Source organism: Phacochoerus africanus, chromosome 8 (genome assembly GCF_016906955.1).
Source record: "Phacochoerus africanus isolate WHEZ1 chromosome 8, ROS_Pafr_v1, whole genome shotgun sequence".
Classification (NCBI taxonomy): Eukaryota; Metazoa; Chordata; class Mammalia; order Artiodactyla; family Suidae; genus Phacochoerus; species Phacochoerus africanus.
This window is the reverse complement of record NC_062551.1, coordinates 48,992,237-49,018,956: the sequence shown is the minus strand read 5'-3', so window position 1 is coordinate 49,018,956 and position 26,720 is coordinate 48,992,237. Positions and strand designations below refer to the sequence as shown.

Genomic DNA, 26,720 nt, shown 5'->3' with positions numbered 1-26,720 from the left:
CATTCCGTGGGTTGACTGGCTAGATTCAGAAACCTGGAGAAACATTTCCTTTCTAGGTCCCTACCACAAAGACCACAGAGACCCAATAGTTGTCATTTGGCTGATGTATTTGCATAAAGCCGACGAGAAACAACTGCAGAGACAGCAGTAGACTGAGCTTATTGGCAGTAGAAATCCCATTTCTGAAAAAGAAAAAAGGGAAACAGTGGGGAGAAAACCAGCAGTCACACCACAAAGGATCTAATGGTTTTAGCAAATGCTGCAGCTGCAGACGCCAGGTTTGTCCACCCAAATGCTATGCAAATTAGCCTAGGGCCCTCTAATCTTTGCACCTCTTAACTGGACTAGGACTTAGACATCACTCACCATTTAACAGATTTTTAGAAAAGGCAGGGAGGAGTTCATTTGTGGCACAGTGGGTTAAGGATCTGTTGTTGTCACTGCAGCAGCTTGGGTGGCTGCTTTGGCAGGGGCTTGATCCCTGGCCAGGGAACTTCGGAAGGAAGGAAGCAAAGAGGGAAGGAGGGAGGGAGGGAGGAAGGAAGGAAAGGCAGAGAATTGTCCCAGCTCATAGATAGGCTGCACTTTTGCCCATCATCACAACCCAAGGGTCCAGATCCCTGTCAGCCTCCAGGACACTCACATCTGTCTTCACAACGATTTTGCCAGGTTTCAGGGTCTGGTTTTCACGTACAACGCTACTGGGGAAATAGCCTAGGCGTGCAGCAAAGTCTCCATAGTAATCTCCCTGAACCTGGGGAAGAGGAGGGAAAAGCCAAGTGCCTGGGAAGACTCATTCCTGCTGAAGACCTCTGCACGCTCTTCTCTCTGATCTCTACTTGGCTGGTTCCATCCTTGTCATTCCAATTTTAGTTTAAAGTCACCTGCTTGAAGGTCCTTCCTGACCACCCCATGTGAATTAGTCAGCCAGTCACTTTATATTACTTCTCAGAGCAGCACACATTTTCTGGTATTTTTGATGGCTTGTCTCTTTCCATTAAAACAAAAGGGTCATTCTTTGCTGTAGCTTTAGTGTCTAATAAAACAGTTTGACACTACAGTAAGGGCCCTAAGAACTGCTAAAGAAAGTAAAATTATACTAGATCACAATAGCACCCCCCCCAAAGTCTATTTCAATTCACTTCCTCAAATTTTCCCTTTAGGTGGAAACTTAGGGTGCACTCCCACCCCGGCCACGTGCCCTTCCCGCCTGGTCTCCCAAGACTCACACTGCCTCCCCAGAAAAGCCGCCCTCGGCCCTTCAGCTTGGAGAAGACATACACGACTTGACCCCTGTGTATGGTCAGGAAACGGCAGTCGGGGGCCACGTAGTCCTGAACAGCCACAGCCATGGAGATGGGGTCTAGGGAAGGATCAGAAGGGAAGGACAGCACCCTCCACGGGCTGGCAACCCCAGCCCCCAATACCCCCAACCCTCAAGTCTTACAGCTGCATTCCTCATCGGCACACAGCTTCCGGTCTGCCAGCCTGGGCATGGGGCGACCCCCGACACTAGGCCTCGGGAAGGTGGACAGCAAGATGACAGCAAGAAACACCGAGAACTGAGCCATCGTGGCCTCCGAGGGAGAGTGACCAAGGGAGAGCGGGGTTGGCGGTTTCCTCTTGCCCTCCCTCCCTCTCCAGAGAGAGGCACAAGGAAACCTGTGTTCTCGGGCTTGTCCCCGCCTTAAACCAGTCCCAAATTTCACCCAGCCCACCTAGAGGCTGCTACCCCGCCAGGACCATTTCAAGGACAGGGCGAGGGTTGCCAGCACAGGGAAACGGCCAGATAGGCCCAGGGCAGCACACTCTAAGTGACAGCCGCCCCCACCCCCCCAACAGAGAGGTCCACACAGGCAGACTAAGATGTTGAATTCCATCTTTTTTCTTTTTTTTTAAGAGTTGGCTGGGGAACCTCGGCCCCTCTGCTGTCCGGAAACAGTGGAGCCAGTATGGAAAAACCACCTTGGAATTTCCTGTGCTGAGGGGCAAAACAAGGCAGCCCTTTGACTGCCAGGAATAGCCCAACTCTCACGTGCATAGTGAATATTCTATGCTGGGCCTGGGGCTTAGGCGATGCCCTACCATGATCACTATCTTCCTAAGCGGCTTCCTGACCCGGTGACCTGGGCTAAGCCATTTCTCCTCCGAGAACCTCACCTTTGTAAAATAGAAACAATAAAAACTAGCAGTTATTTATAGGGCATTTCACCATGCCTTTTTTTTTTTTTTTGCACTTTTTCGTTTTTTTAAGGGCTGCACCTGCAGAATATGGAGGTTCCCAGACTAGGGGTCCAATCCGAGCTACAGCTGCCGGCCTACACCACAGCCACAGCAATGCGGGATCCGAGCAGCCTCTGTGACCTCTACCACAGCTCACGGTGGCAACACCAGATCCTTAAACCACTGAGCGAGGTCAGGGTTCGAGCCCAAGTCCTCATGGATGCTAGTCAGGTTCTTAATCCGCTGAGCCACAACAGGAACTCCTGCATCACCTTTGAGAGGGGCTATCATGACCCCATGTAGAATTTTTTTCTTTCTTTTTTAGGGCCGCACCTGCAGCATATGGAAGTTCCCAGGCTAGGGGCTGAATCGGATGTGCAGCTGCCGACCTACACAACAGCCACAGCAACACGAGATCCAAGCTGTGTCTGTGACCTACACCACAGCTCACGAAAATGCCAGATCCTTAACCAATTGAACGAGGTCAGGGATCAAACCCGCACCCTCATGAACTCTAGTCAGGATCCTTAACCACTGAACCATGAAGGGAACTCCTCATGACCCCATTTTCTATAGAAATGGAAACACAAACCCTTAAGGAACTTTCCCAAGGTTACAGTTGGGAAGAGGGGCTAGATCTGGCTCTAGGCCCACACCCATCACTACCGAGCTGGAGCCATCACCTGCCTAAGGTCAGAATAAGAACGCAGATCTGAACTCTGCTCCTAGCAGAGATCCACATACCTGAATACCCACCTCTTTCCTCAGTTCTCCTACCTCTGGCTGGCAAGTCCAGCTTTCCTTTGGAGGTTAGAGCACGCACACACACCCTCAAGGGGGATTCATCAGGGGCAATGACTGGGCCTGAGGCAGCTCCTACACAACACCCAGCACGGTGCACCACGAGAGCACTGAAATGGTGTCAGGATGCTCAAATGTCACCCCGAGGGGCTCTTCCCTTGATCACCCCAACGACTGCTCCCCGGCTCTGCTGCCCCACCATGTCAGTTCTGCTTATATGAGAACCAACAAGAGTTTGTCTATTTCTCCCCCCACTGCATATCCTATGCCAAGAACAGTACTCAGCAATGCTGTTACTGGCTGAATGTCCTGGGTGCTTGCGAAGGGCCTGGAGGGGGGTGGTGGTGGAGACTGCGGGAAGGAGGGGCAAGCACAGAAATGCCACAGTGGTAACACAGAGTCCTCCTGGCACAGGAAGAAAATGAAGCTCAGCATGGGGCCATCAACTGCGACAGTCAGGGAGCCCCCAGGTGGAGAGCAGAAACCAGGGTCCTGGGACCCTAGAACCCACGGCTGCCAGTGTTCCCACATGTCATCTGCAATAGCACTGGGCCTTTTTGTGAAGACGGAAATGGCCTTCCACGTGCAACCTTTCAAATCCTACAAGAAGGCGTGCATCTGGTGCCACCAGTCTTCAGCACTTCAAACGCTGCTGTCCCTCTTTAATGCAGAGCGCGAGCAGGCTGGGGCTGGGCCTTGCCCGGGGGGCGGGGGAGACACCCAGAGAAAATAAAATGTGTCTGTCTTTCAGTTTTGTGATTTTCTACTTCTCATTTTCCCATCTACATAGTGTGACAAAGGGTTTCAAGCTATGTGTATTTTTCGTCCATTTAGAAACTTCCAGGTGTGTGACAGACTGTTAAGGTTCCCTGTTCTATCCACCTCCTTTTTTTTCGGCTGCACCCACGGCATGCAGACACTCCAAGGCCAAGGATCCAACCCAAGGAGTTCCCTTTGTGGTGCAGTGGAAATGAACCTGATTAGTATCCATGAGGGTTCGGGTTCAATCCCTGGCCTTGCTCAGAGGGGTGGGGACCCAGTGTCGCTGGTGAGCTTCAGTGTAGGTTGCAGATGCAGCTGGGATCTGGCGTTGCTGTGGCTGTGGTCTGGGCCGGCAGCTGCAGCTCTGATTGAACCCCTAGCATTTGGGAACCTCCAAATGCTTCTGGTGTGGCCCTAAAAAGCAAGCAAACAAACAAAACAGGGATCCAACCCGAACCACAGCAGCAACCCAAGCTGCTGCAGTGCCAATTGCAGGGTCCTTATCCCACTTCACAAGAGAACTCCACCTTTTTTTTTTTAGGGCCACACCCATGGCATAGGGAGGTTCCTAGGCTAGGCGTTGAATTGGAGCTGTAGCTGCCGGGCTATGCCACAGCCTCAGCAACGCCAGATCCTTAACCTACTGAGCAAGGTCAGGAATTGAACCTGCAACCTCATGGTTTCTAGTTGGATTCGTTTCCTCTGCACCACAACGGGAACCCCAAGAACTCCATCTTCTCATCCAGTTTCAGTTCGGGTGTTCCCTGGTGGCCTAGTGGCTAAGGATCCAGCACTGTCACTGCCAAGGCTCAGATTTGATCCCTGGCCTGGGAAATCTCTGCATGTCTGGGGCGCGGCCAAACAAAAAACCACATAGCTTCACCCTGCCTGGGAAAAGCATCTTGGGAACTTACTTAGAAACAAGTGGTTATGGGAGAATGTACTAACCCTTCTGTCCCTAGACCCGGTCTCATCTATGGATCCTGGCCTTGAGCAGCAACAGTTTCCAGCTAACCTCGCTCACTTCAGACTGGCCCCCACATTCACCCATCTGTCCTGTTACTGTTTGTTCTGAAGTCAGTGGGTTTTGTAGATACTCCATGGTTTGGCTCAAGCCTGAAGTCAAGGGGAGATTGTGTCAGCAACCAAGGACCTCTCTGTTCAGTCCTGAGCTCTTCCTCCAAGCACAGGGCTTTGTCCTCATACTTGCCTACAAAGGTATAGTTAGTTATGCCACCCTTTAGATTTTGTTAGTACTGTGATATGTTTAGTATTGTATCCCTAAAGCTCTGTCCAAGTCTTTATTTCAAGAATCTGAACTTGGGGAGTTCCCGTTGTGATGCAGCGAAATAAATCCGACTAGGAACCATGAGGTTGTGGGTTTGATTCCTGGCCTTGATCAGTGGGTTAAGGATCCAGCATTGCCACGAGCTGAGATGTAAGGTGCAGATGCATCTCGGACCTGGCATTGCTGTGGCTGTGGTGTAGGCCTGCAGCTGTAGCTCCGACTGGACCCCTAGTCTGGGAACCTCCATACACTTCAAGTGCAGCCCTAAAAACCAAAAAAAAAAAACCCCAACAACCACCAGAATCTGACCTCGAATCACAGCCAGCACTGTGATATTTAAGTGCTCCACCACCATAGAGCTTCAGCAGGGTACATGCCTTTGCAGCCAGAAACCACCTTTCCTGGCCTGCCCAGCAGCTGGGGGACCAGAGGGGTGTTTGGTTCAGCCACACTCCTTTGTACCAGCGTCTGGTCAGCGGCTTCTCATGCATGATCAAGCCAGCGTGGGCATGCCCGTCATCAGCAGTGGCATCTTCCTGAACTCTACAGACTGTAGCTCAATCAAGGACTACAGACATGAACTCAAGGGTCTCCAACCCGGACTACCATTCCTCCTACCCTTCCAACAATGTCAGGAATACCCAGTTCCCTGCCCTTTCTTCCTGAAGTACCTGGAGTGGTTTGTGTAGGACTCTTGTAGGACAGAAGGCATTTTTGTGTGGAAAAAGGTGATGCAATCCCCAACAGGCTGAGCGGCCCCAGCACCTGGAATATTCTGATGTGCAGGGAAGGGAAACACAAGAGACAAGAAAAGAAAAACAAATGGTTGTGAAAAAAACAAACCTAAAGGAAAAACAAACAAACAAACAAACAACACTTTAATTCCAGCCTAACAGCTCCAGGTGCAATGTCTGGGAACAGACTCTGGGTACAATGCTGTGTGGGTACCATTCACTCACACGTGGCTCCAAGGAGGCCCCCGAGGGGGACTTACCTTCAGGGGACTGAGCCGAGGGGAGGGGGGGTGGCCCCAGAACAGGGGGCAGGGGCGGGCATGGGGAAAGGGTGCTACTTCTTGGCGAAGGAGATCTTCATGGCGTTGTTCTGGGTGATCTTGAAGCCCTGCAGGGCATCGCGAGCGGCCCCCGCCTGCACCTCGTTGTCAAACTCCACAAAGGCGATGTCGTGCCGCCCGGGGACCAGCCGGACCTCCTTGAAGCCAGGGAACCTGAGAGAAAGGTCCAAACCTCAGGGATTCAGACGGGACACGGTCCCCTAACGTTGCGGCGTCTGGTGGGTAGGGCCGGGAATGCGGCCGAACATGCCGCAATGCAGAGGACAGCTCCAGAAAGAAAGAATCACCCGGCCCTACCACAGAGGACGCTAAGCTGATAAACCCTAATACCACCAAGTGTCAGCAACACAGACATCAGTTAATGAGAAATGTTAACATGAACACCCACAAGCAAACACAACCTCGATCAAGAAACAGAGCACTGCCCCCCACGTCCTCCCCATCCTAACCCACCCGCCTCCACTCCAGAAAAACCTCCACCCTGACTTCTACGGGTTTGTTTTTTTTTTTTTTTTTTGCTTTGTAGGGCCGCACCTGCGGCATATGGAGGTTCCCAGGTTAGGGGTCAAATCGGAGCTGCACCACAGCCACAGCCACACAGGATCCAAGCCACATCTGTGACCTACATCACAGCTCACAGCAATGCCAGATCCTGCTGAGCCATGACAGAAACTCCAACCCTGACTTCCGTGACTTGCTGTTTCTTTCATTTCCCTCTTCTCATTCCTTACTTCCCGCCCCATGAGGCAACCATCCTCGGGTGCACTAGGCATCCTTTTTTGCCATCAGTATTCTTAGGAAATACGTACTCTTCTACGGATATGGCACACCTGTGGTCCATCTGTCTTATCAGGTTTTCTCAAAATTTCCTCTCAGGGATACCAAGACCCATCCAAGCTGCTCTTTCCGTTCTAACGGCCGCGCTGCAGGCCACAGCGAGCATCCGCATCTGACAGCTCCCCCCTCCCAGGCTGCCTCCTACTCCCCACCACTGCGAGGAACAGCCCACCGCCAGCCCCCTAGATCTCATGGTCAGCATCTCTGTGGGCTGTCCAACCAGAGGCAGAGCCACCAGGGGAGCGCCTTACAGGAGGCAGTCACCCCAGGCCATGGCCACAGGCCACACCCACCTCTCCCACTTACAGGCAGAACACGCCAATTCTGCCAATCCAGCCAGTGTCCAGTGGCACCTGTAGTTTGACTGCACTCTGCCTTTGTCCAATTTACCAACTGGAAAGATGAGTCTCAGAGCCTGGAAGGTGGAGGAAGGCCCACGGCCCTGGCCACTGCTGACCCCCAGCCCCGTTGCCACCAAGCCCCCGCTGCGGGCCCCGCCTCAGCCTCCTCCTTCTACGCTTCTACTCACCATCCTGCCTGCAAAGCCTAAGCAGGCTCAGGCCTCTGCCAACAGAACTGAGACACTGTCCCCACAGTGCCACCTCCTGGCTACCACCCCCAGCCCCTGCCCAGCCACAGGCCCCACTTACTGGTTGAAAAGCATGGAAAGCATGAGCTCGTTGGTCTCCTCTGGCAGGTTGGTGAGGAACAAGATGTGATTTGGTGGGTTTTCTGAAAGCTGCGTGAGAGCCGGGAGCCCGTGAGTCCGGTGGGGGATGCACGGCCCTCCTGCCCTCCAGCCCCTACCCTGCCCTTGCCCTGATGTCCCCTCCCTTGTGGCCTGTCTACCTTGCCTCCCCCCCACTAGATTGTAAGCCCCAAGAGAGCACTGCTGTACTCATAAGGAGCTCTCACCAGTTCACTGAATGAACCGAGACACAGCCCACACCCACTGCAGCCTCACCTTGACCTCCCAAAGCTGCCCTAACAAACACACCACTTACTCTGTCCTATGCTAGGGCCTGACGCCACTGCTACATCCATCCCCATCCACCAGCCCAGACCACCCAACCTAAAACCGCGTCCCCCCAGCCCTTCTCCACTCCTGTGTTCTGAGACCCCAGGAGGACCAGACACTTACAGGCTGGGCAGGCGGCATCTGCCCAGGCATAAGCTGCTGGGGGGGCATGGCCCCGGGCGGGATCTGGCCGGGCGCGAGGCCTGGAGGCGGGATCATGCCAGGGGGCGGCATGTAGGGAGGCTGGCCCGGCATGTGGTGCATGATGCGGGGTGTCTGAGTCATCGGCGGCATGCCCTATGGGAGAGGGAGGGGGGCTGAGATGGGCGCGTGCAGCCCGAGGAGGGGAGCGTTCAGTGTCAGCCGGAAGCGGAGAGGATAAAAAGGGAAAAAAGGAAAGTCAAGGTGTGAGAGACACAGGGAAAAAGATCCAAGCTTGGAAAAAGCAAAAAAGGTACCCAGAGATGGATGGAGCAGAGACCCAAAGTCACAGGAACCACTAAAGAAAAAATAAATTAATTAATTAAATTTGAACATATAAAAATTGGCCAGAGGAAGCCCCGCTGTGATGCATCGGAAACCAATCTGACTAGTATCCGTGAGGATGAGGATTCTATCCCTGACCTCACTCAGTGGGTTAAGGATCTGGCAGCTGTAGCTCCGATATGACCCCTATTCTAGGAACCTCCAAATGCTGCGGATGAGGCCCTAAAAACAAAACAAAACAAAACAAAAAAAATGGCCAGAATGGTCTAATTTTGTTTACAGGCGGGAAAAGCCTAGGGAAAAAAAAAAGAAAATGCTATCAACTGAATCAACTGACAGTGTGGAAAATAAACACTGTAATAAGCATGCTGTCCTCCTGCTTCTAAAAATAAGCTTTGTGGAAAAAGCAACAGACCCAGAGACCAGAGAGTGGAAGACGGAGGTGAACGGGGATGGTCGGGGCAGGTGCAGAAGGAAGTGGGAGGTGGCGCTCAGGGGATGAGAGCAGGCCCAACGGCACAGAGCTTGTGCAGCCAGGAGACGGACAAGGGAGCTGCTGGAGCTGGAAATCGCATCCAAAGAGTCAAAGGTGGGGAGAGAGCTGGGCCCGGAAGAGAGAAGAGGGGAGAGTGGGGAAGTAGCCCAGACACCATCCCTGCTGCAGGACAAACAGCGCAAAACCCATCAGAAAAGCTGACATTGGAGTTCCCGTTGTGGCGCAGTGGTTAACGAATCCGACTGGGAACCATGAGGTTGCGGGTTCGGTCCCTGCCCTTGCTCAGTGGGTTAATGATCCGGTGTTGCCGTGAGCTGTGGTGTAGGTTACAGACTCGGCTTGGATCCTGCGTTGCTGTGGCTCTGGCGTAGGCCGGTGGCTACAGCTCCGATTAGACCCCTAGCCTGGGAACCTCCATATGCCTCGGGAGCGGCCCAAGAAATGACCAAAAAAAAAAAAGAAAAGCTGACATGGAGGCGCAGAGATCTGAGGGCTCCGGTTCCCCTATCTTTTCTTCTCTAGCATTTCAAGCGTTCTGTGTCCTGTTTAGAAAACAGAATGCTTCCAGTCTTCAGGCCCTCATCAAACGCATACGGACATCTGCCTGTTTTCCTCTAGAACCTTTACTGTTCTAGCGGTCACGGTCAAGTCTATGATTCAGCTCAAACTAATGTATATAGAGTCAAGGTGGGGCTACCTTTCCCCTTACAGATATCCAATCGGTCCAGTACCATTTACTAGGGGACAAAGTCCCTTCCCTGCTAGGACTGCCGTGATGCCTTGGTCACACATGGAGTGGCCGTACACGCGCCATGTCTCTGGCCAATCTCCCCACCCTGAGGTCCATAATGTGCCATCTCCGTGACCATGTACAGCAGGCCCAGCTTTGCTCTCCTCACCTGCCTTTCCAGATGTTTACAGCCAGCCTGTCAGTGTCCCCACAAATTCCTGTTGGGATTTGGATGGGAAATGTGGTCAAACTTGGATTGATTTGGAAAGAAGTAACGCCCTGAGTCTTCCCACCCACTGGCTGAGGTTGGCTCCAATTGCTCTCAGCGATGCTCTGTCTCAGGGGGTGGTCTCGCACGGCTCTGTTGAATTCCTCCTCGGGGCTCCTTTTCAATCTGTAGTCTGCTTGTTTCTTACTAACATCCACAAAGAGAACTGTCTCGTCCTGACCTTCTCTCTGGGACCTGGCTAAATTAAATGTACTTTTTAACCCTAACAGTTGATTAGTAGCTTCCTCTGGATTTCCCACTTAGACACTGACTTAGGAGACATAGACAGCAAAATCAAAGTTGAAGAGAGACAGAAAATAAAAGACTGAGACAGGGAGAAAAGAAAGACCCTGAGAAACAGGCAGGCAGGGATTGACCTTTCCCAATGGAGAAACCACCATCCATGTGCTCACCCCCTCCCGCCAAGACAGGCACACAGTTGCTAGAAGAAAACGGAGAGGGGCAGGGGTTCTGGATCCCCAAGGGGAGGCCCCCCACCCCCCGCGCCCGAGCCAGCCCTCTGGGGCTGAGGAAGGCCTGGCAGTGAGAGGGCCGCATCTTACCGGGACAGGACCCTGAACGGCGCCCACCACGGGGGCGGCTGCCCCGCCCTGCACGGCCTTCTTGGAGGCCGGGGTCTCTTGGCTCTTGGGCTTCCTCTTCTCCCGCTTGCGGTCCCGCTCCACGAAGGTGCCCTTCATCTTGGCGATGATATCCGAGTCGGTCTTGGCGTACTGGATGCGCTGCCGAGCAGAGAGCAGGAGGGTTAAGGTGACTGGACTTCAGAGCCAACCCGGGGGTTGCAAAATCAGACCTTGCCAGGAGCAGCCTCCATGTCCTTATCTGTCAGATGGGGACGGAGGTACCACCCACTTCAAAGGATGACCATGAGGACCACATGAGTTCCAGGTGATCCAAACAGTGCGGGCACGTGGCTAGGACTCGGGAAGTGGGTGCCTTTGAGATTTTTTTTTTTTTTTAACTCGTAAGGATCATACCTGCAGCATACGGAGGTTCCCAGACCAGGGGTTGAATCAGAGCTGCAGCTGCCGGCCTACACCACAGCCATAGCAATTCGGGATCCAAACCACGTCTGTGACCTACACCACAGCCACAGCAACACAGGATCCGAGCTGTGTCTGTAATCTATGCCACAGCTTGTGGCAATGCCGGATCCTTAACCCACAGAGCGAGACCAGGGATCGAACGCTCATCCTCATGGACCCCAGTCGGGTTCGCTAACTGCTGAGCCAAGACAGGAACTCCTGATGCTGAGGTTTTGAAAAAGAGATGGGACAGCCTTGAGCACAGAGCCCAAGGTGGAAGCAGGGAAGCGAGGCCAGGCAGGAGCGCCGCGCGGGGGGCAGCTTTCATCGCGCAGAGAGAGAACAGGTCTCCAGGCCAGACCTCATTCACCGGCGGTTCATGAGCACCTACACTTGCTGTCGGGGTACAGTAAGGAGCAGGTTGGAGCAGCCCCTGCCCTTGGAGGGAGTTTGCTGCGGGGAGATATGACAACGAATGTGAAAAAGTGACCCGGAGAAGGGGACAGAAGTGTAGGGAAAAACCGAGAGTTTCAGTGTGTGGCCAAGGAAAGGCCTGAGTGAGGCAATACCAGCCTAGAGACGGGGAAAGCTGCGCGGCCGGCCAGGGAGAGCGCGCTCCAGCAGTGGGAACAGGCAGCTGAGCAGCGCAGGGTGAGTGCAGGAGCAGCAAGGAGGCCACCGTGCATGAGAAGGGGAGAGACAAAGTCTCAGAGGCAACAGGGGACCTTGGGGAGGACTCTGTCTTTTCCTGACAAAGCCCGGAGCCCTGGAGTGTTTGCTATAAGCAGGGGACCGACGCAGCCTCACTCATGTCTCCCAAGGGGCGCTGTGGCCGTGGGCTGGGGCACAGCCCAGGAGGAGCAGGGGTGGCGGCTGGAACCAGGTGGGGGGCAGGGACGGAGAAGCGCTGCTGGAGGTTCTGAGGCAGAGCTGACAGGATGCCCAGTCCCAACTCGCAGCACCTCCATGCCTCACGTGGTTCAAGCAGTGACTTCAGAGAAAAGCAGGGAGAAGGGTCCACACAAAAAGCTACAGGTTTTAGTCCTCCAAAGCGAACTCCCAGCTGCTCCAGAAAAGCAACAGAAGACGTGGCAACTGTGGGCTTGTAAACCCAGAGGCAACAACAGGCAGGAGGGGTGAAGACTCCCGGCTGCCCCCTGGCCCCAGGGCCCATGTCCTCCACATGAAGCCACCTGCCTGGGACCTGCAGGCGCTGACACTTGCTGTCGCCTCCCCAGGGGAAATGGTTCAGGAAGGCATGTTCCAAGCAGTTGAAACTGCAAGACTAACTGAGGGACAAAGGAAAAAGCCCAAAGAGCCAGGGACGGCTGCCAGGGATGTGGCAGGAACTCTAGGTCAGGCAGGGACTGTAAGCCACGCCTCACCTCCTAGAGGACAGCCCCCGAGGCCAGTGACTTGGCCCCCTGAACATCTGCAACTCCTTCCCTCCCATCCCTTGGCCCCATCCTGGGCCTGGCCCAACCCCTGCGACCTGGGAACCCGGCCGTGCCTCACCTTCTCAGCTCACCTCTCAGCTCCCTCCTCTGATCCACCTCACCCAACAGCCACAGGAATCTCCCTAAAGCCTCCTGTGGCTCCCCGGCACCCTCGGAATCAAGTCCACTTCCAGACAAACGCCAACTCCTTAGCCGGACTTTCGACATGCTCTCCAGGCCATGCCCTCCCCACCTTCAGCCGAATGAACCGGACCCCGCTCTTCCCCCGCTTCAGCCAAATGAACATGACCCACTTCCTCGATATCTCACCCGCTCCTGGTTACCTCCAGGCCTCAGTCCGCAGTCTTTCTGCTCCTCCTCCCCCAGCTACCCTCCTTACACAGGCAGAAAGCCCCCCTTGCAAACTCCCAGACTGGATGAGAGGCCTCCCCTAGGCTCCCCAGCTCTGTGCAGGTCCCCAGCCCAGCCCAAGGGCTAAGACGGGCGTGTCTCTCCAACAGCGCCATGGGTCCAGGTGCAGGCCGGGGGCTTCCCTAGATCACGGTGGCCCCGCACCCCCAAAACGGTGAACAGCTAACGCTGAGGAACAGCTGGAGAAACTCCCGTCCCATCCAGCCCACCCACAGGAGCAGCACCCAGCGGGGGCATACACCCAGCGCTCACCATGGGCTTGTCGTAGAAGGGGAAACCCTGCATGGAGCGCAGGGCATTGGTGGCGCTGCTGACCTCCTTGAAGATGACAAAGGCCTGGCCCCTCATCTTCAGGCTTCGTGAGACCAGGATATCCAGGATCTGGCCAAACTGGGAGAAGATGGCGTACAGGGACTTCTTCAGCTCTGCAGTGGGGGAAGGAAAGCAGAGGGGTGACTGGAGGCCCTGGGGCTGGGGCTTGCTTTCTCAGAGGACCCGTAGCCCAGAAGGGAAGCCATGACAGAGCACCCAGCCTGGTGAGGGCCGGCCATCCCTCAAGAGCCAGACACCCACAGGAGCCGAGAAGCAGCCAGGTGGTCGTGCGCATCTCTGGAAGAGGTCGACAAAGAATGCGCAGTAAATGCTCAATAAATGCGAGCACTTCTTTCTTCTTTTTTTAGGGCCACACCTGAGGCATGTGGAAGTTCTCAGGCTAGGGGTCAAATCGGAGCTGTAGCTGCTGACCTGAGCCACAGCCACACCAGATCCTTAATCCCCACTGAGCAAGGCCAGGGATCCGACCCTTGTCCTCATGGATACCAGTCGGTTCATTCCTACTGAGCCACGATGGGAACTCGGAATGTGGGCACTGCTTTTCACTGTCGATAGCACCCGGGCACAGGCCTGCATGACATGGCCCTGGCCGACTTTTTCCCTCGTCTCTCCCCACACTCCACCTTCACTGCTGTAGCCCAGCCACCCTGCCTTTCTCAGGCCCGTCACACCAACTCAGCCTCAGGACCTTTGTGCCACCAAGAGTGCTCTTCTCCTGATGTGGACATGGCTGCCTCTTTCTAGTCACCCAGGGCATCAGAAATGTTGCCACCTGAGGCCTTCCCTGACCCCCTCATCTAAAGCCTGTCCAATCTGTTTAGAGCAGTATCCCCATGAACAACTTGGTCGCCAGCACAAACCTTCAAGACTGGCGTGAATGAAGATACCATCCATTAAGTGACTTATGGGAAGAACCACTAAGTTTTCTCAACCACTTCATGAGGTTATCAGTTATAAGTGTCCCAAATTTACTAAAATGGAAAAAGGTTCTCAGAGGATCTGTCACTGGCCTAGGAGTGTCCCAAGGGTGCTGGGAAGACCCAGCACAGGGACCAGGACCCAAGTCCATCTGAACCCAGTACCACCATACCTGACAACCAGAAAGGGTACCATCCCTACGCAAAGAAGGTACCTGAGCTGAAGATGCTTGGTAAAAGAGGAGAGAAAAGGTGCGTGGGAGTCCCCCTGTGGCGCAGCTAATTAAGGATCCCGCATTGTCACTGCAGGTCCCTATCATTGCCGTGGTGTGGATCTGACCCCGGCTGGGAACTTTCATATACTGGGGGGTGGATGTGTGTCTATGTGCTGTGTAGCCAAAAAAAAGAAAAAAAAAAGACATGTGACGGAGGCAGGGGAAGTGGGAAGCAAAGAGCCAAAATGATCTCTCTGGGCTGTCTCAACCCTCCATCCCATGAACTCAGTTTGGGCCCCAGTCATTCCCCTGGACTCTGGGTCACTCCAGTCTTCTCTCTTGTCCACTAGAGTTCACCCGTCACAGGACGGCACCCCTTGTCTGGTTCCCCAATGCCCTCAGGATGAAGTCCAACACTTCACCCAGCCTAAAAGGACCCAGGAGCCAGAGGGCACTGCTCACTGGAACGTTCTATTGAGAGGCCTCTAAATCTCAGGCACCCAAAACTGCAGGACTTACCTTCCCAGAATGCCCTGGGCTCTTTGCCCCAAGACATTTGTGCATGTAGGTCCAGCTTAGGAATTCTCTTCTCCCTCATCCAAAATACTGCCTCCTCTTGGAAAGCTTTTCCAAAATGCCTCCTTTTCTACAAAACTGAATACCCCTTTCTAGGTGCCCTGATCACCCCAGTGGACTGTGGCTCCATGAAGCCAGGACCAGGACTGTCTGTCACCAGTGTGTCCCCAGCTCCACAAAGCACTGGCTGGCTGTCATGCTCTAAAAGCACTGAGCTATTTGGAGTTCTCCTGTGGTACAGCAGGTTAAGAATGTGGCATTGGGAGTTCCCGTCATGGCGCAGTGGTTAACGAACCCGACTAGGAACCATGAGGTTGAGGGTTCAGTCCCCGCCCTTGCTCAGTGGGTTAAGGATCCGGCGTTGCCGTGAGCTGTGGTGTAGGTTGCAGACACAGCTCAGATCCAGTGTTGCTGTGGCTCTGGCGTAGGCCGGTGGCTACAGCTCTGATTCGACCCCTAGCCTGGGAACCTCCATATGCCGAGGGAGCGGCCCAAGAAATAGCAAAAAAAAAAAAAAAAAAAAAAAGAATATGGCATTGGCTACGGTTTGCTCCCTGGCTCAGGAACTTCCACATGCTGCAGGTGTGCCCCCCCCAAAGTTTACGAGAAATTTACATGGCTTCTTTTATTATCTTTAACAGGAACTATCGGCAACCTCAAACTCAACCTCAACAATTTGGTTCTCCTGACAATTGTCTTAAGGTGATAAGCAGGAAGTAACACCTTTACTAACTACTGAGCACCATAAAAACAAGCTGCATGGCAGTTTAGTCAACATAATCCCCATAACATCCATGCAAATGTTGTATTAAGGTTTTTTCCAATTTTCCTATATAAAAAATGAGGATCAATAACTTGCTCAAGAAAATAGAAAAATATGTTAAATGTCAAGAATTGAGTTCTTGGGAGTTCCCGTCGTGGCTCAGCGATAACGAACCCGACTAGTGTCCACGAGGGTGCCCTGCTCAGTGGGTTAAGGATCTGGCATTGCTGTGAGCTGTGGTATAGGTTACAGACGCAGCTCAAATCCCAAGTGGCTGTGGCTGTGGCACAGGACAGCAGCTGCAGTTCTGATTCAACCCCTAGCCTGGGAAATTCTGTATTCCAATGGGCAGCCCTAAAAAGACAATTAAAAAAAAAAAGAATCCAGTTCTCAGGCAGAATTCCACGCTGGTGTTGGCCTCACTCACTTTTCCATGCTGTGTGACCTCAGGCAAATCAAACTACCCATGAGTCCCAGTTACCTAATCTGAGAAATGGGGTCAACAGGTCCTTCCTGCGGGGTTGCCATTTAAATTCAATGTAATCAAGATTTATAAACAGTGTTAGCCATCATTATTATTCATCTCATTTTCACTTTGAAATGAAACAGTGTCATTGTGGGCTGATCACTGAGATCATGACAATGACCAAGGCAGTTCCAGCTCCTACCCTCATGGAGGTCAAAGGCCAACAGGGAGACTGCCCCAAAACAGTCCACAACCATCAGGGCTTAAAGGGGTATGTTCAGAGTCAAGGGAAGTTAGAGGCAAGCACGGTAGGCAGAAAGGGGAGGGGTAAGACTTCCGGGAGGAGGGCTCCTTGAGTTGAAACCTCGAAGGATGGGTTAATGGGCTGGGTCTAAGACAACTGAGAAAGTCTTAAAGTCAGAGAAAGCAGCATGTGCAAAAGCCGAGGGGTTGGGGTTTACGCTAAGAGTTTGCCTGGAGAAGACTGAGAAAGAGATGCGGATGCTGGGGATAGACGAGGGGGCCGGCAAGTGTGGGACAGCCTCGAGTCGGAACTATTTCCAGAACTCACCATCCTTCTTGATCTTCTCGTTGAGATTGTTGATATAAATAGTGTGATTGGGACGGGTCTCGGGAACTGCCATCGAGGGAGTTGCTGAGACAGAGCTGAAAGAATAAAAAAGGTAACCTCGGAACTGGGTCTCTCCAAATCCTTTGTCCCAACGTGGGCTGCTTAGAAATCTTCCTTCTAAGAGGAAGTCAAGTGGGTAATGAGGAGGGAAAAGACAAACACCTCGGAAAACAAAGCAAACGCACGACACGGCGTCTCCTGCCCGCGTGGTGAAGGAAATCTCGAGAGGTTTACTACGAGTCCCAGGATGCTTTACGCCACTCTGTAAGCGGGGTGTCCGAGGTGGCGGTTCCCACTGGCCCACGCGCTCAAAGGGCGGCCCAGAAGAAAAAGCCCGGATGTATGAGCCAGTTAAGGTAGGAGTGAGAACTTTGCGGAGTCTTGGCCTCGCACAGCGCAGAAATAGCTCCTTCTCCCCAACCCCCCGAGGCACGGCAAGGCCCGGGCGCCAGGCTCTCCACCCGCCCGATCCCAATGGCCGCCTGAGCACAGTACTCACGAACCAAGTCGCAGCTCCCGCAAGCAGCACCTTCTGCGTTGCTGTGCGCCGACCACAAAACTTCCTCTCCTGGTCCCGCCTTTATCTTTCTACAAACCAATCCCCTCGCGGACACCTGGTAGCTTGGCCAATCAGAGTAAGTCTCGCTCTCGGACCGAGGTTTTGCCAATCAAAACGATCCTTGGGTTCCCGCCTCAGCAGAAAAACTACGCCCGACCACTGCAAGCCCTCGGCTTTTGTGGCGCCCCGGGCTACAAGCCAATCAGTGAAGGCCGCGCCCCCTCACGCGCTTCTAGCCAATCGGGACGCAATTCTCGCGGCGGACTCCTCGGAGGCCGTTCTTTAGGAGCCCCACCTCTTCCCCCTCCGCTTCGCGTTATTTGTCACGTGACCGTTAAAGGGGCGGACACCACTTGCAAGTCTTACCACGAGATTTGGGAAAGGCTGTGCGCCGCGGTCGCCATTTTGCGGGGAGGGGAGCAGTGTTTTACCTTCCGACTCCGTTCCGTATCCGAGCGGTGTTGCGGCTCCCAACGACCTCCGATCTATCGGCCTTCCCGAACTCTCAAGCCTCCTCTTTTTGCGCTCTGATTTCAGGACTTTCTCCACAGCTAGGCCTTTTTCCGTGCCAGATGTCCTTTGACCTCTTGACCTCTGACTCAAAGGTCAGCGCTAAGGTTCCAAACTCAGGTCTGTGATGCGAGGGGGTGGAAATCTAGCCTAAATTTCCCCACTCTTTAATCCTGTGGCTCGAAATCCGCTTTCGGTGCCTTACTCTAGGTCTGAGCTTTCATATCCTGAGATTGAACCCCAAGTTTCCAAATCTAGCCCCTGATAAGTTAACTCCTAATGAGTATCACTGCTTGAGCCTTGCACCCCAACTCTGTATCTCAAATCTGGTTCCAGATTAAAGGACCGCGTTAACTCTCAAATTCCTTGTGATTTCAGTCAGCCTCAGGGATTGAGTCTGCTTCCAAAGTTCCAGGTTTTAGCCCTGATTTTTTCAGTCTTTCTGTTCAGCCTTCCTCCCCCAAGTCTGGAACTCAGCTCAAAAGCCTTCAGAATCTCCATCCCTGTGGCCAACGCATTTGGGAGGATCCTTCCCTTCCCTCTGCTAAGCCTTCCAGTGCAAGTCACAGACCCCAAAATGATTTCTCCATGCTCTCCTCCCTTAGAGCCACCAATTCATCCTCCAGAAACTCCTGCCCCCCAGGCCCCCATCATCGCACCTCCTCCCCTACCCCCAAATCTCCCGGACATAGCTTTTCCACCCTCTCCCTTGAGTCTCCAGGCCCCTGTACCCCCACCACCCCCACTGCCACCTCCACCACCTGCCACCGGCTTTGCTCCCCCTCATGTCTTCGGCCTGGAGAAGAGCCAGCTCCTGAAGGAGGCCTTGGAGAGGGCCAGCCCAGTCCCCAAGAGCAGAGAGGATGTCAAGAGGCTCCTGAAACTGCACAAGGACCGGTAGGGTCCCCATGCCCCACCTCACCCACCCACTAAGGGTCTCACCCAAAACCTGTCCCTAGGTCACTCCAGCCAGCCACCTCCTCTTGGGGTTTCCTGTTTGCTCAAGGTCAAACAGCCTGGAGTTCCTGTTGTGGCTCAGCGAGTTAAGAACCGGACTAGTATCCATGAGGCTGCAGGTTCCATCCCTGGCCTCACTCAGGGTGAGCATTAAGGGTCCAGCATTGCTGCAAGCTGCTCTGGCATGGCTGTGGCTGTGGCTGGCAGCTACAGCTCCAATTCGACCACTATCACAGTGCAGCCATAAAGAGAAAAACAAAAATAGCCTGTCTGCTTCAGCCCCCTACTTAGATCCTTTCAGTGGCAGTATGCCTTCAGCCATGAAAAAAGTCCTGCCCTGACAAACACCCGGTGGGAGAGACAGATCCCACCTCTACCAGTGACAGCCCAGGGTGGTCAGAGCTGTGAGGGGGGGCCCAAATGGAGTACCTGGGCTGGGGGTCAGTGCAGCCCGCCTAGAGGGGACCCCTGAGTGCTGTTGGGCAGATTATTCAGGGGTATGTGATGTGGAAAGTAAACAGTTTGTGCCCAGGCCCAGAGTGAAGTGAAGAGGTGTTTAAGGACTTGCAAATACTTATTTCTGGGGGGCGGGAGACTTAGTTTCTGCACCACTGGAGGGTGAATTGTTTTGTGTATTCCTTGAGGAACCGGGGCCCTGCCTCAAGGCTGCACTGTTGTTTCTTAACTGCTCCTCCCTTGTTTCTGCATTCCTTCCTTTAATTCCTGAGACCTATTCAAGGATGAGCATTGTGGCCAAGTGTAGATCACAAAATGCCTTAGGCCAAAGTGTCACAGTCACAACAACGCTGGATCCTTAACCCGCTGATCGAGGCCAGGGATTGAAACCCGTATCCTCGTGGATGTTAGTCCGGTTCTTAATCTCCTGAACCACGACAGGAACTCGAGTTTTTTTTTTTTTTTTCCTTTGCACAGATTGGGTTCTTTTCCCTGTTCTCTTTCTCTGGGGACCCCTAACCTATCTGCCTACAAGAGAAGGTGGCACACGTGGAGTTTCGCAGGTCCACATGGTGTGGGGGGCCATGCAGAGGAAGCTGGGCTGTCCTGAGGGCCCTGGGGAGCTGTGGAAGGGCTTTGCCCTTGCAGGGAGAGAGGTTACCTTCAAGGAGTGGAGGGAGAGTCCGGGGACGGAGGAGCCTGGAGCACCCAGAGACCCTGGCGGGAGGGGAGGGGCGAGCCCTGGGCTGGGGAGGGGGGGAGGGCAGAGGGAGAAGTGACCTGCCCAGACTCATCAGAAGAAACTGGCAGCGTATCTAGACAAGTTTATAATCTGCACTAAACGCCCCAACCACAATGAGGCAAATTTAATGCAAATAACACCACCCGTTACTGCCTGTCCACAACCTGCCAGGCACTGGCTGAATGTTTCCTTGCTAATTTCCTTAATTGTCTCAGTGATGCCCTGAGATAGGAAGGAACTACTGTTGTGCCGTTTTCCAGATGAGGAAACTGAGGCTCATGGAGATGAAGTCATTTACCACAGAGCTTGGAAGAGGAAGGGGCCAGTTTGAACTCTGGCAGGGCTGCGGGGCTCCCGGCTTTTAACCTTTGTGCTGTATTATCACCTCTCATCAGGAGGGGGCCCCCAGCCTTACCCTTTCCTTGGCTTTGGGATGGAACTATGAGCACATTTCAGGCACCTCCTTAGCCCAGAATGGGGGTTGGGGGAGGCATGGGATCACCCGAATATTCTGAGGACCCCAAGAAGGTGATCTCTTAGGGGCCCGAAGCAGTCACTACCTGGATTTGTTCAAGGCTGAGTGAAGGGATTTCCACCCTAACTGCCTGAGAAACGGGCTCGAGAGCAGAAAAACATTCACATGGAGTTCCCGTGTGGTGCAGCGGAAACAAATCTGACGAGGAGCCATGAGGTCGCAGGTTTGATCCCTGACCCCGCGGCTTAAAGATCTGGCATTGGCGTGAGCTATGCTGTAGGTCGCAGATTCGGCTTGGATTCTGAATTGCTGTGGCTGTGGTGTAGGCCGGTGGCTACAGCTCCGATTCAACCCCTAGCCTGGGAACCTCCATATGCCGCAAGTACAGCCCTAAAAAAAAAAAGACATTCACAGAATTTGAGTATTTTATTTTATTATTGTATTTTAATTTTATTTATTTTTGTCTTATCTCTAGGGCCATACCTGCAGCATATGGAGGTTCCCAGGCTAGGGGTCGAATCGGAGCTATAGCTGCCGGCCTATGCCAGAGCCACAGCAATGCAGGATCCAAGCCGACCTGTGACCTATACCACAGCTCACAGCAAAGCTGGATCCTTAACCCACTGAGCAAGGCCAGAGATTGAATCCGAGTCCTCATGGTTCCTAGTCGGGTTCGTTAACTGCTGAGTCATGACAGGAACCCTGAGTTTGAGTATTGATGAAATAAAATTCGTATATTTTGGCAAGATGAGAAAAATAGATAGAATATTCCTCTGCCCACTTGGGCCTCCCCCTCCCACTTCTGCATCTGCATTCTCCGGTCCTCCTCAGGGGCTGCCATTCCTTCTTCATTTCATCCAGGGCCACGGCTCCTTAGGAGACAGCCTTCCGTTGTAATCTCGTGAAGGGGCCACAGTGACCCAGGACCTGCTGCTCTCCTAGCTCTGTGCTTACAGGTCTGGATTGAGTAACCTGTCCATGCTATGTTATTGGACATATAACCAGCCATTTGTCTCAAAAACTTACATAACAGTGCTTTGGCCGCTTAGGGTGGAACAGTCCTCCGAGCTTTTCTGCAATGCTCTTCTTGGGTTATAATCCTCAAGTTTGAAGAAAATTTTCCCTTTCTTTCTTAGATTGACTCTGGATTAATTTTTTCATCCATGGTGTAGAGACACCCTTTGAGAGATTTCCTCTAATAAAATCAGTCCCTCTGGGAGTTCCCCGGTGGCTCAGTGGGTTAAGAGTCCAGCATTGTCACTGCAGTGGCTTGGATTCCATCTCTGGCCTGGGAACTTCCACATGCAGGCACAGCCAAAAAAAACCAAAAAATGTCCCTCTGGCTCCTAGTTGCAAAGTTGCTGGCACATGTGCTCTTTGCCCCTCAGTAACTGAGAGGAAGAGCAGACAGCGGCAAGCAGAAGATGGTTCTCACTGCGTGGCTGGGGAGGGAAGTGTCTCATCAAGGATGAGGGGAGTCTGATCCAGCCGAAAGTGGCCTCGGCCGGGGAACAGCCGGCCTGTGTTCCGCCCTTTCACCACCCCTGGACACCCCGCTCCCAGCCAGCCCTCCATGGGGGGACCCTAGGAGCTGGTGCCCTCATAACCTGAGTGTGGCTCGAATTTAGTTTCAGAAGTGACCTGCAGTGGATTCTCTTCTGCGCCGACCTGCCCTCCCTCATCCAGGAAGGCCCTCAGTACGTGCCCTGATTGGGACCCCAAGCCCTTGGCCTCTGCCCTGGCTTTGTGAGGATTGCCCTGGGAGCGTGGGAGGAGTGGGTCCGTCCCAGGCAGCCTGGGGAGGAGGAGGGGAGGGATGGGGTCCGTGCCAGGTCCTCGTCCCGGGTGCACGCGCAGTAAACCGTTGGAATGAACGAGCAAGTGAACAAACAAACCTGGCCCATTATCTCTGACTCCACCTTGGCACCTGTTCCTCCTGGAAGCCCAAGGGACATCTCCCCGTCGCTGTCCACCAGCCCTCCAGCCTTGGGTGCTGGCCTTGAGAAGCCTCTCTCCTAAGAGGGGCTCGGCCCAGGAGAGGAGATGGGAACTCCCCCAGGGCGGCAGACCTGCTCCCCACAGCCCAGCTTTCAGGGCAGAGGGAGCCTTGGAAAGACCTGGGGGCTGAGGGGCTGGGCCTCTCTCTCTCCCCAGGTGCGGGCTGGTGGCCTTGTGGATGGCAGGCACTCTCCTGGTGCCCCCCAGCGGCATCCCCCTGGAGAGACTCGTGCAGGTGGCCGTGGAGAGAGGATACACGGCCCAGGGGGAGATGTTCTCAGGTGAGTTGGGAGTAGGGGGCTTTCACACCAGGTGTCCTGCAGGAGTGGACTGGAGCGCTTGGCTAGGTCACAGCAGGTGCATGAGGGGACTTTGTGCCATTCTTTGGGCCCTCCCCACCCCCTCAGGAGAGCAAAGTGTTAGGAGGTGGACTCTGAGCCATGCTACCTGGGTTCCCAGCCCAGCTCTGCCACTTCCTGCCATGTGGCTGTGGACAAGCAGCTTATCGTATCTGTGCCTCATTTTTGACATTTATACAAAGTGGTGATGATCAAGGTGAAGGTTACGGGCACGGATTTCCAAAAGCCTTTGACACAAGGCCAGGTACATAGTGACTTCTCTCGCTTTCTTTTTTCTTTTTGTCTTTTTAGGGCATAGGGAGGTTCCCAGGCTAGGGGTTGAGTCAGAGCTATAGCTGCTGGCCTACGCCACAGCCACAGCAGCACCAGTTCCAAGCCATGTCTGTGACCTGCACCACAGCTGATGGCAACACCAGATCCTTAACCCACTGAGCAAGGCCAGGGATCAAACCTGCATCCTTGTGGATACTAGTCAGATTCGTTTCCACGGAGCCACAACAGTAACTCCAGCGATCTCTCTTTCTGTGTCTGCTCTGTCCCTGCAGTGGCCGACATGGGCAGGCTGGCCCGGGAGGTACTGGGCTGCCAGGCGGAGGTGCTCCACGGCGGCCTGGGCAGTCCCAACCGAGACCAAGTCCTGCAGCACCTTGTCGCCGGACATCCCCTGCTTATCCCGTATCCCAGCGCCAAGAAGGGAGCAGGGGAGGGATGGGGAAGGGTGGGTTTCCCCCCACCCCCAGAGAAAGAAGGAAAAAAAAAAGGAATTCCCTTGTGGTGCTGGTTGAGGATCCAGTCAGTGTCACTGCAGCAGTTCAGGTCACTTCTGTGGCACAGCTTTAATCCCTGGCCTGGGAACTTCCACATGCTGTGGGTGTAGCCAAAAAGAGAGAGAGAGAAGAGTAGGTCCTAGGGCCACACCACAGCCTTTTTTTTTTTTTTTTTTTGGTCTTTCTAGGGCTGCACCCTTGGCATATGGAGGTTCCCAGGCTAGGGGTCAAATCGGAGCTGCAGCTGCCAGCCTACACCACAGCCACAGCAACACAGGATCCTTAACCCACTGAGCAAGGCCAGGAAGGGAATCTGCATCCTCAAGGATACTAGTCAGATTCATTTCTGCTGAGCCACGACGGGAGCTCCCCATACCACAGCTTTAGCCTTAACCCTGGTGCCAGCTACGACGAGGACTTCAACCACGAGCCATGTCAGCGGAAGGGTCACAAGGCCCACTGGGCAGTGAGTGCAGGTGGGCCCCCCTCCCGTGCCCTGTCACTCCTCCTCACATTCTCACCCTTGCGCTGGTGCCTCCCGAGTACTCAGGGCAGGAACTGCGGCTGGGCCATCCCAGGCCCCACAGGGTGCTCAGCAGGGACCTGGCCAGCAGCAGGTGCCCGTTAGGGTTTCCACAGACAGAAACTGGGCACAGACAAGGGTCAAAGAGTCTGGGCCGCAGTCTTGATCCAGCCACATCCACGCCCTGTGACTCTGGGCTGCCATTTCCCTGTCTAGAAATCAAGGTGACAGTAGCCCCCACCTTAGGAGGATGTAGAACTCTGAATGGTGCCTGGTCTGTTACCTGTGTCAGTAAGTGTTAACTACGCCCAGCAGCAGCATCCTGCCACCTGCCTGAAAGGACCGCATTTGCAGATCGGGTAGCCTGGCTGGAGGCTCCCCTGTGTGCATGGCTGTGCCTTTGAAGGTACCTCTCTGAGCACTGCTGTTCTGGACAGCTGGTGGCAACAGCTGCAGCAGTGGTATTTACTGTGTTTGGTGGTACCTCCCTGTGCTGACGCTGTCAGAGGCAGGACCTAAAATGCCCGCAGTCCCAGCCCGGCGCCTGGGTCCAAATCCCCGCCCAGCCGTGTGCATGCTGGCCCCTGCAGACTCCTCCATGACAGTGGGGATGGGGGCAGCACCTACCCTGGAGGGCTGTGGGGGGCACTCAGAGCCCCGGCCCCTGGGCAGGGCTCAGCTCCAACTCACAGCTTCCCCTTCTCTCCCCAGGGGTGCTGCTGGGTGTGCAGGTTGTGCCCAACGTCGGCTATGCAGAGGACCCGGAGCTGCCTGGCCTGTTCCACCCAGCAGCTGGCTCGCCCCACCAGCCACCAGCCTTGCCAGAGGAAGGCTCCACAGGCACCGTCTACCTCCTCTCCAAGCAGGGCAAGAGTTGGCACTACCAGCTGTGGGACTACGACCAAGTCCGGGACAGCAACCTACAGTTGACAGACTTCTCGCCCTCGAGGGCCATGGATGGCCGGGAGTATGTGGTGCCTGCCGGCGGGGTGCGGGCCGGCCTCTGTGGCCAGGCCCTGCTCCTTCGACCCCAGGACTCAAGCCACCAGCCTGCTGCAGCCCCAGGCCAGGGTGACAGGGCCCAGAGTACTCCAGCTTCTCCCTCTGCGTGACGGCCTGAGGGTTTGGGCTGGATCTCTGAGGACCTCCAGCCAGGATCCTTCTTTCAGGGGCCCCCAGAATCCATCCAGTCCCAATCCTGGGCATCGCCCCAACTCCCCCTTCCCCAAGCCCACCCTCCAATGTCAAGCATCTCCTCTGGGCTGGGGTGCTGGGGCCAGGAGTCTGACGGACAGGCTCCCTCTGCAGGGCAGCCTGACAAGCACTCAGACCCAGGTCCTGTCCACCCCACCTCGGTGTTTATCACTGGTGACCACCCTCTTCTAAACCACCACCCCCTCTCTGGATGTGTGCGAGCGCCTCGCCGCTGGAGCCCTTGCTGCCTCCCGGTGCCGTTCCCGGGGAAGCCTAGGAAACCAGGCCTCTCCACTGCCCGCCAGAGACGCTCCCCGTAGCTCTTTGCTACTCAAAGGACAGGGACTCAACTCTCCCGGCCCCAACTCCCCTCCCCTAACCCGGGCTATTCTTCCCCACACTTTGTGCCAGACTGGCCTCTCAGGTACCTAGAGTGTCCTGCTCCCCACCCCCCCACCACCCTTCTATTAAAAATAACTCAGAAACTGCTATGTCCTGACTCCTTATCACTTCCTCAGGGAAGATTCCTCAGCCTTGGACTTAGCACCTTCCCTTGCATGTTTTCTGATTTCAGATAAAAGGCAGGAGCTCCCGCTGTGGCACTGTGGGTTAAGGATCCGACATTGCTGCAGCTGTGGAACAGGTCGCAACTGCGGCTTGGATCTGATCCCTGGCCTGGGAATTTCTATATGCTGCAAGTGTGGGCAAAAATGAAAAAAAAAATATGTAACATAAAGTGAATGCCTCAGAGTTCCCATCGTTGCTCAGTGGTTAATGAATCTGACTAGCATCCATGAGGACACAGGTTTGGTCCCTGGCCTCGCTCAGTGGGTTAAGGCTCTGATTTGACCCCTAGCCTAGGAACCTCCATATGCTGCAAGTGAGGCCCTAAAAAGCAAAAAAAAAAAAAAAATTGAATGCCTTTAAGACTAGTTATTTGTGCAACCCCATACCCTGTTAACTCATCAAATCCTCCAGTCTTGTAAGGAAGGGACTAGATTCTTCCCAATTTACAGATGGATAGACTGAGGCCTGGATAAATGCCATCACTGGCCTAAGGTCATATGGCTGACAAGTGGCAGGGCCAGGATTCACAGCAGGGGGATGATACCGACACAGATTGGGGGAGTGCGAGGTGGGGAAAGAGATTGTTGTTTGATGAGTCCCTGTTGCATCCATTCAGAAAGAGGAGCACAGATCTGTCTTGGTCACTGCTGCGTTCCCAGTGCCGAGCAAAGGGCTTTATTAGAAATGGTGCAGTGTAGTGTTTCTTCCACGGCCCTGGCCCTGTTGCCTGCTCGTCCCCATCCCAGCTCTGACACCCTGGTTGGTCCTGTCCATCTGGTGCACTGTCCTGGGAGCCCTTGAGGACAGGGCTTGG

At 54.2% G+C, this 26,720-nt stretch overlaps 3 protein-coding genes across 13 annotated transcripts; 1 reads left to right on the top strand and 2 right to left on the bottom strand.

Moving 5' to 3' along the window:
* Positions 1–89: 89 nt before the first annotated feature.
* Positions 90–2,272, bottom strand: MIA (MIA SH3 domain containing). Of its 2 annotated transcripts, XM_047794087.1 has the most exons (4): positions 1,448–2,272; positions 1,230–1,363; positions 644–754; positions 90–182 (listed from the first exon to the last, which is right to left on the bottom strand). In XM_047794087.1, exons 1-4 carry the CDS (start codon positions 1,569–1,571, stop codon positions 159–161), a joined length of 393 nt encoding a protein of 130 aa, XP_047650043.1. In that variant the 5' UTR covers positions 1,572–2,272; the 3' UTR covers positions 90–158. The 2 variants fall into 2 exon arrangements, with proteins under 2 accessions (XP_047650043.1, XP_047650042.1); XM_047794086.1 differs by lacking the exon at positions 90–182 and having other exon boundaries at positions 506–754; positions 1,448–2,271.
* Positions 90–17,642, bottom strand: SNRPA (small nuclear ribonucleoprotein polypeptide A). Of its 5 annotated transcripts, none has more exons than XR_007136697.1 (9): positions 17,303–17,642; positions 16,740–16,834; positions 13,151–13,323; positions 10,548–10,727; positions 8,128–8,301; positions 7,637–7,725; positions 6,069–6,302; positions 5,746–5,849; positions 90–182 (listed from the first exon to the last, which is right to left on the bottom strand). XR_007136697.1 is itself a non-coding variant. In XM_047794082.1 (7 exons), exons 2-7 carry the CDS (start codon positions 16,810–16,812, stop codon positions 6,143–6,145), a joined length of 849 nt encoding a protein of 282 aa, XP_047650038.1. In that variant the 5' UTR covers positions 16,813–16,834; positions 17,299–17,642; the 3' UTR covers positions 5,936–6,142. The 5 variants fall into 5 exon arrangements, 3 of the variants coding, with proteins under 3 accessions (XP_047650038.1, XP_047650037.1, XP_047650039.1); XR_007136696.1 differs by lacking the exon at positions 90–182 and adding an exon at positions 1,300–1,363; XM_047794082.1 differs by lacking the exons at positions 90–182; positions 5,746–5,849 and having other exon boundaries at positions 5,936–6,302; positions 17,299–17,642.
* Positions 17,643–17,732: 90 nt separating this feature from the next.
* ACTMAP (actin maturation protease) lies at positions 17,733–25,824 on the top strand. 6 transcript variants are annotated; one of them, XM_047794075.1, is made up of 7 exons: positions 17,744–17,988; positions 18,474–18,765; positions 22,127–22,195; positions 22,653–22,777; positions 23,401–23,530; positions 24,028–24,098; positions 24,857–25,824. In XM_047794075.1, the coding sequence occupies exons 1-7, from the start codon at positions 17,931–17,933 to the stop codon at positions 25,255–25,257; spliced, it is 1,146 nt and encodes a 381-aa protein (XP_047650031.1). In that variant the 5' UTR covers positions 17,744–17,930; the 3' UTR covers positions 25,258–25,824. The 6 variants fall into 6 exon arrangements, with proteins under 6 accessions (XP_047650036.1, XP_047650033.1, XP_047650032.1 ...); XM_047794076.1 differs by lacking the exon at positions 22,127–22,195 and having other exon boundaries at positions 17,743–17,988; XM_047794079.1 differs by lacking the exon at positions 18,474–18,765 and having other exon boundaries at positions 17,744–17,963.
* The last annotated feature ends 896 nt before the right edge of the window (positions 25,825–26,720 follow it).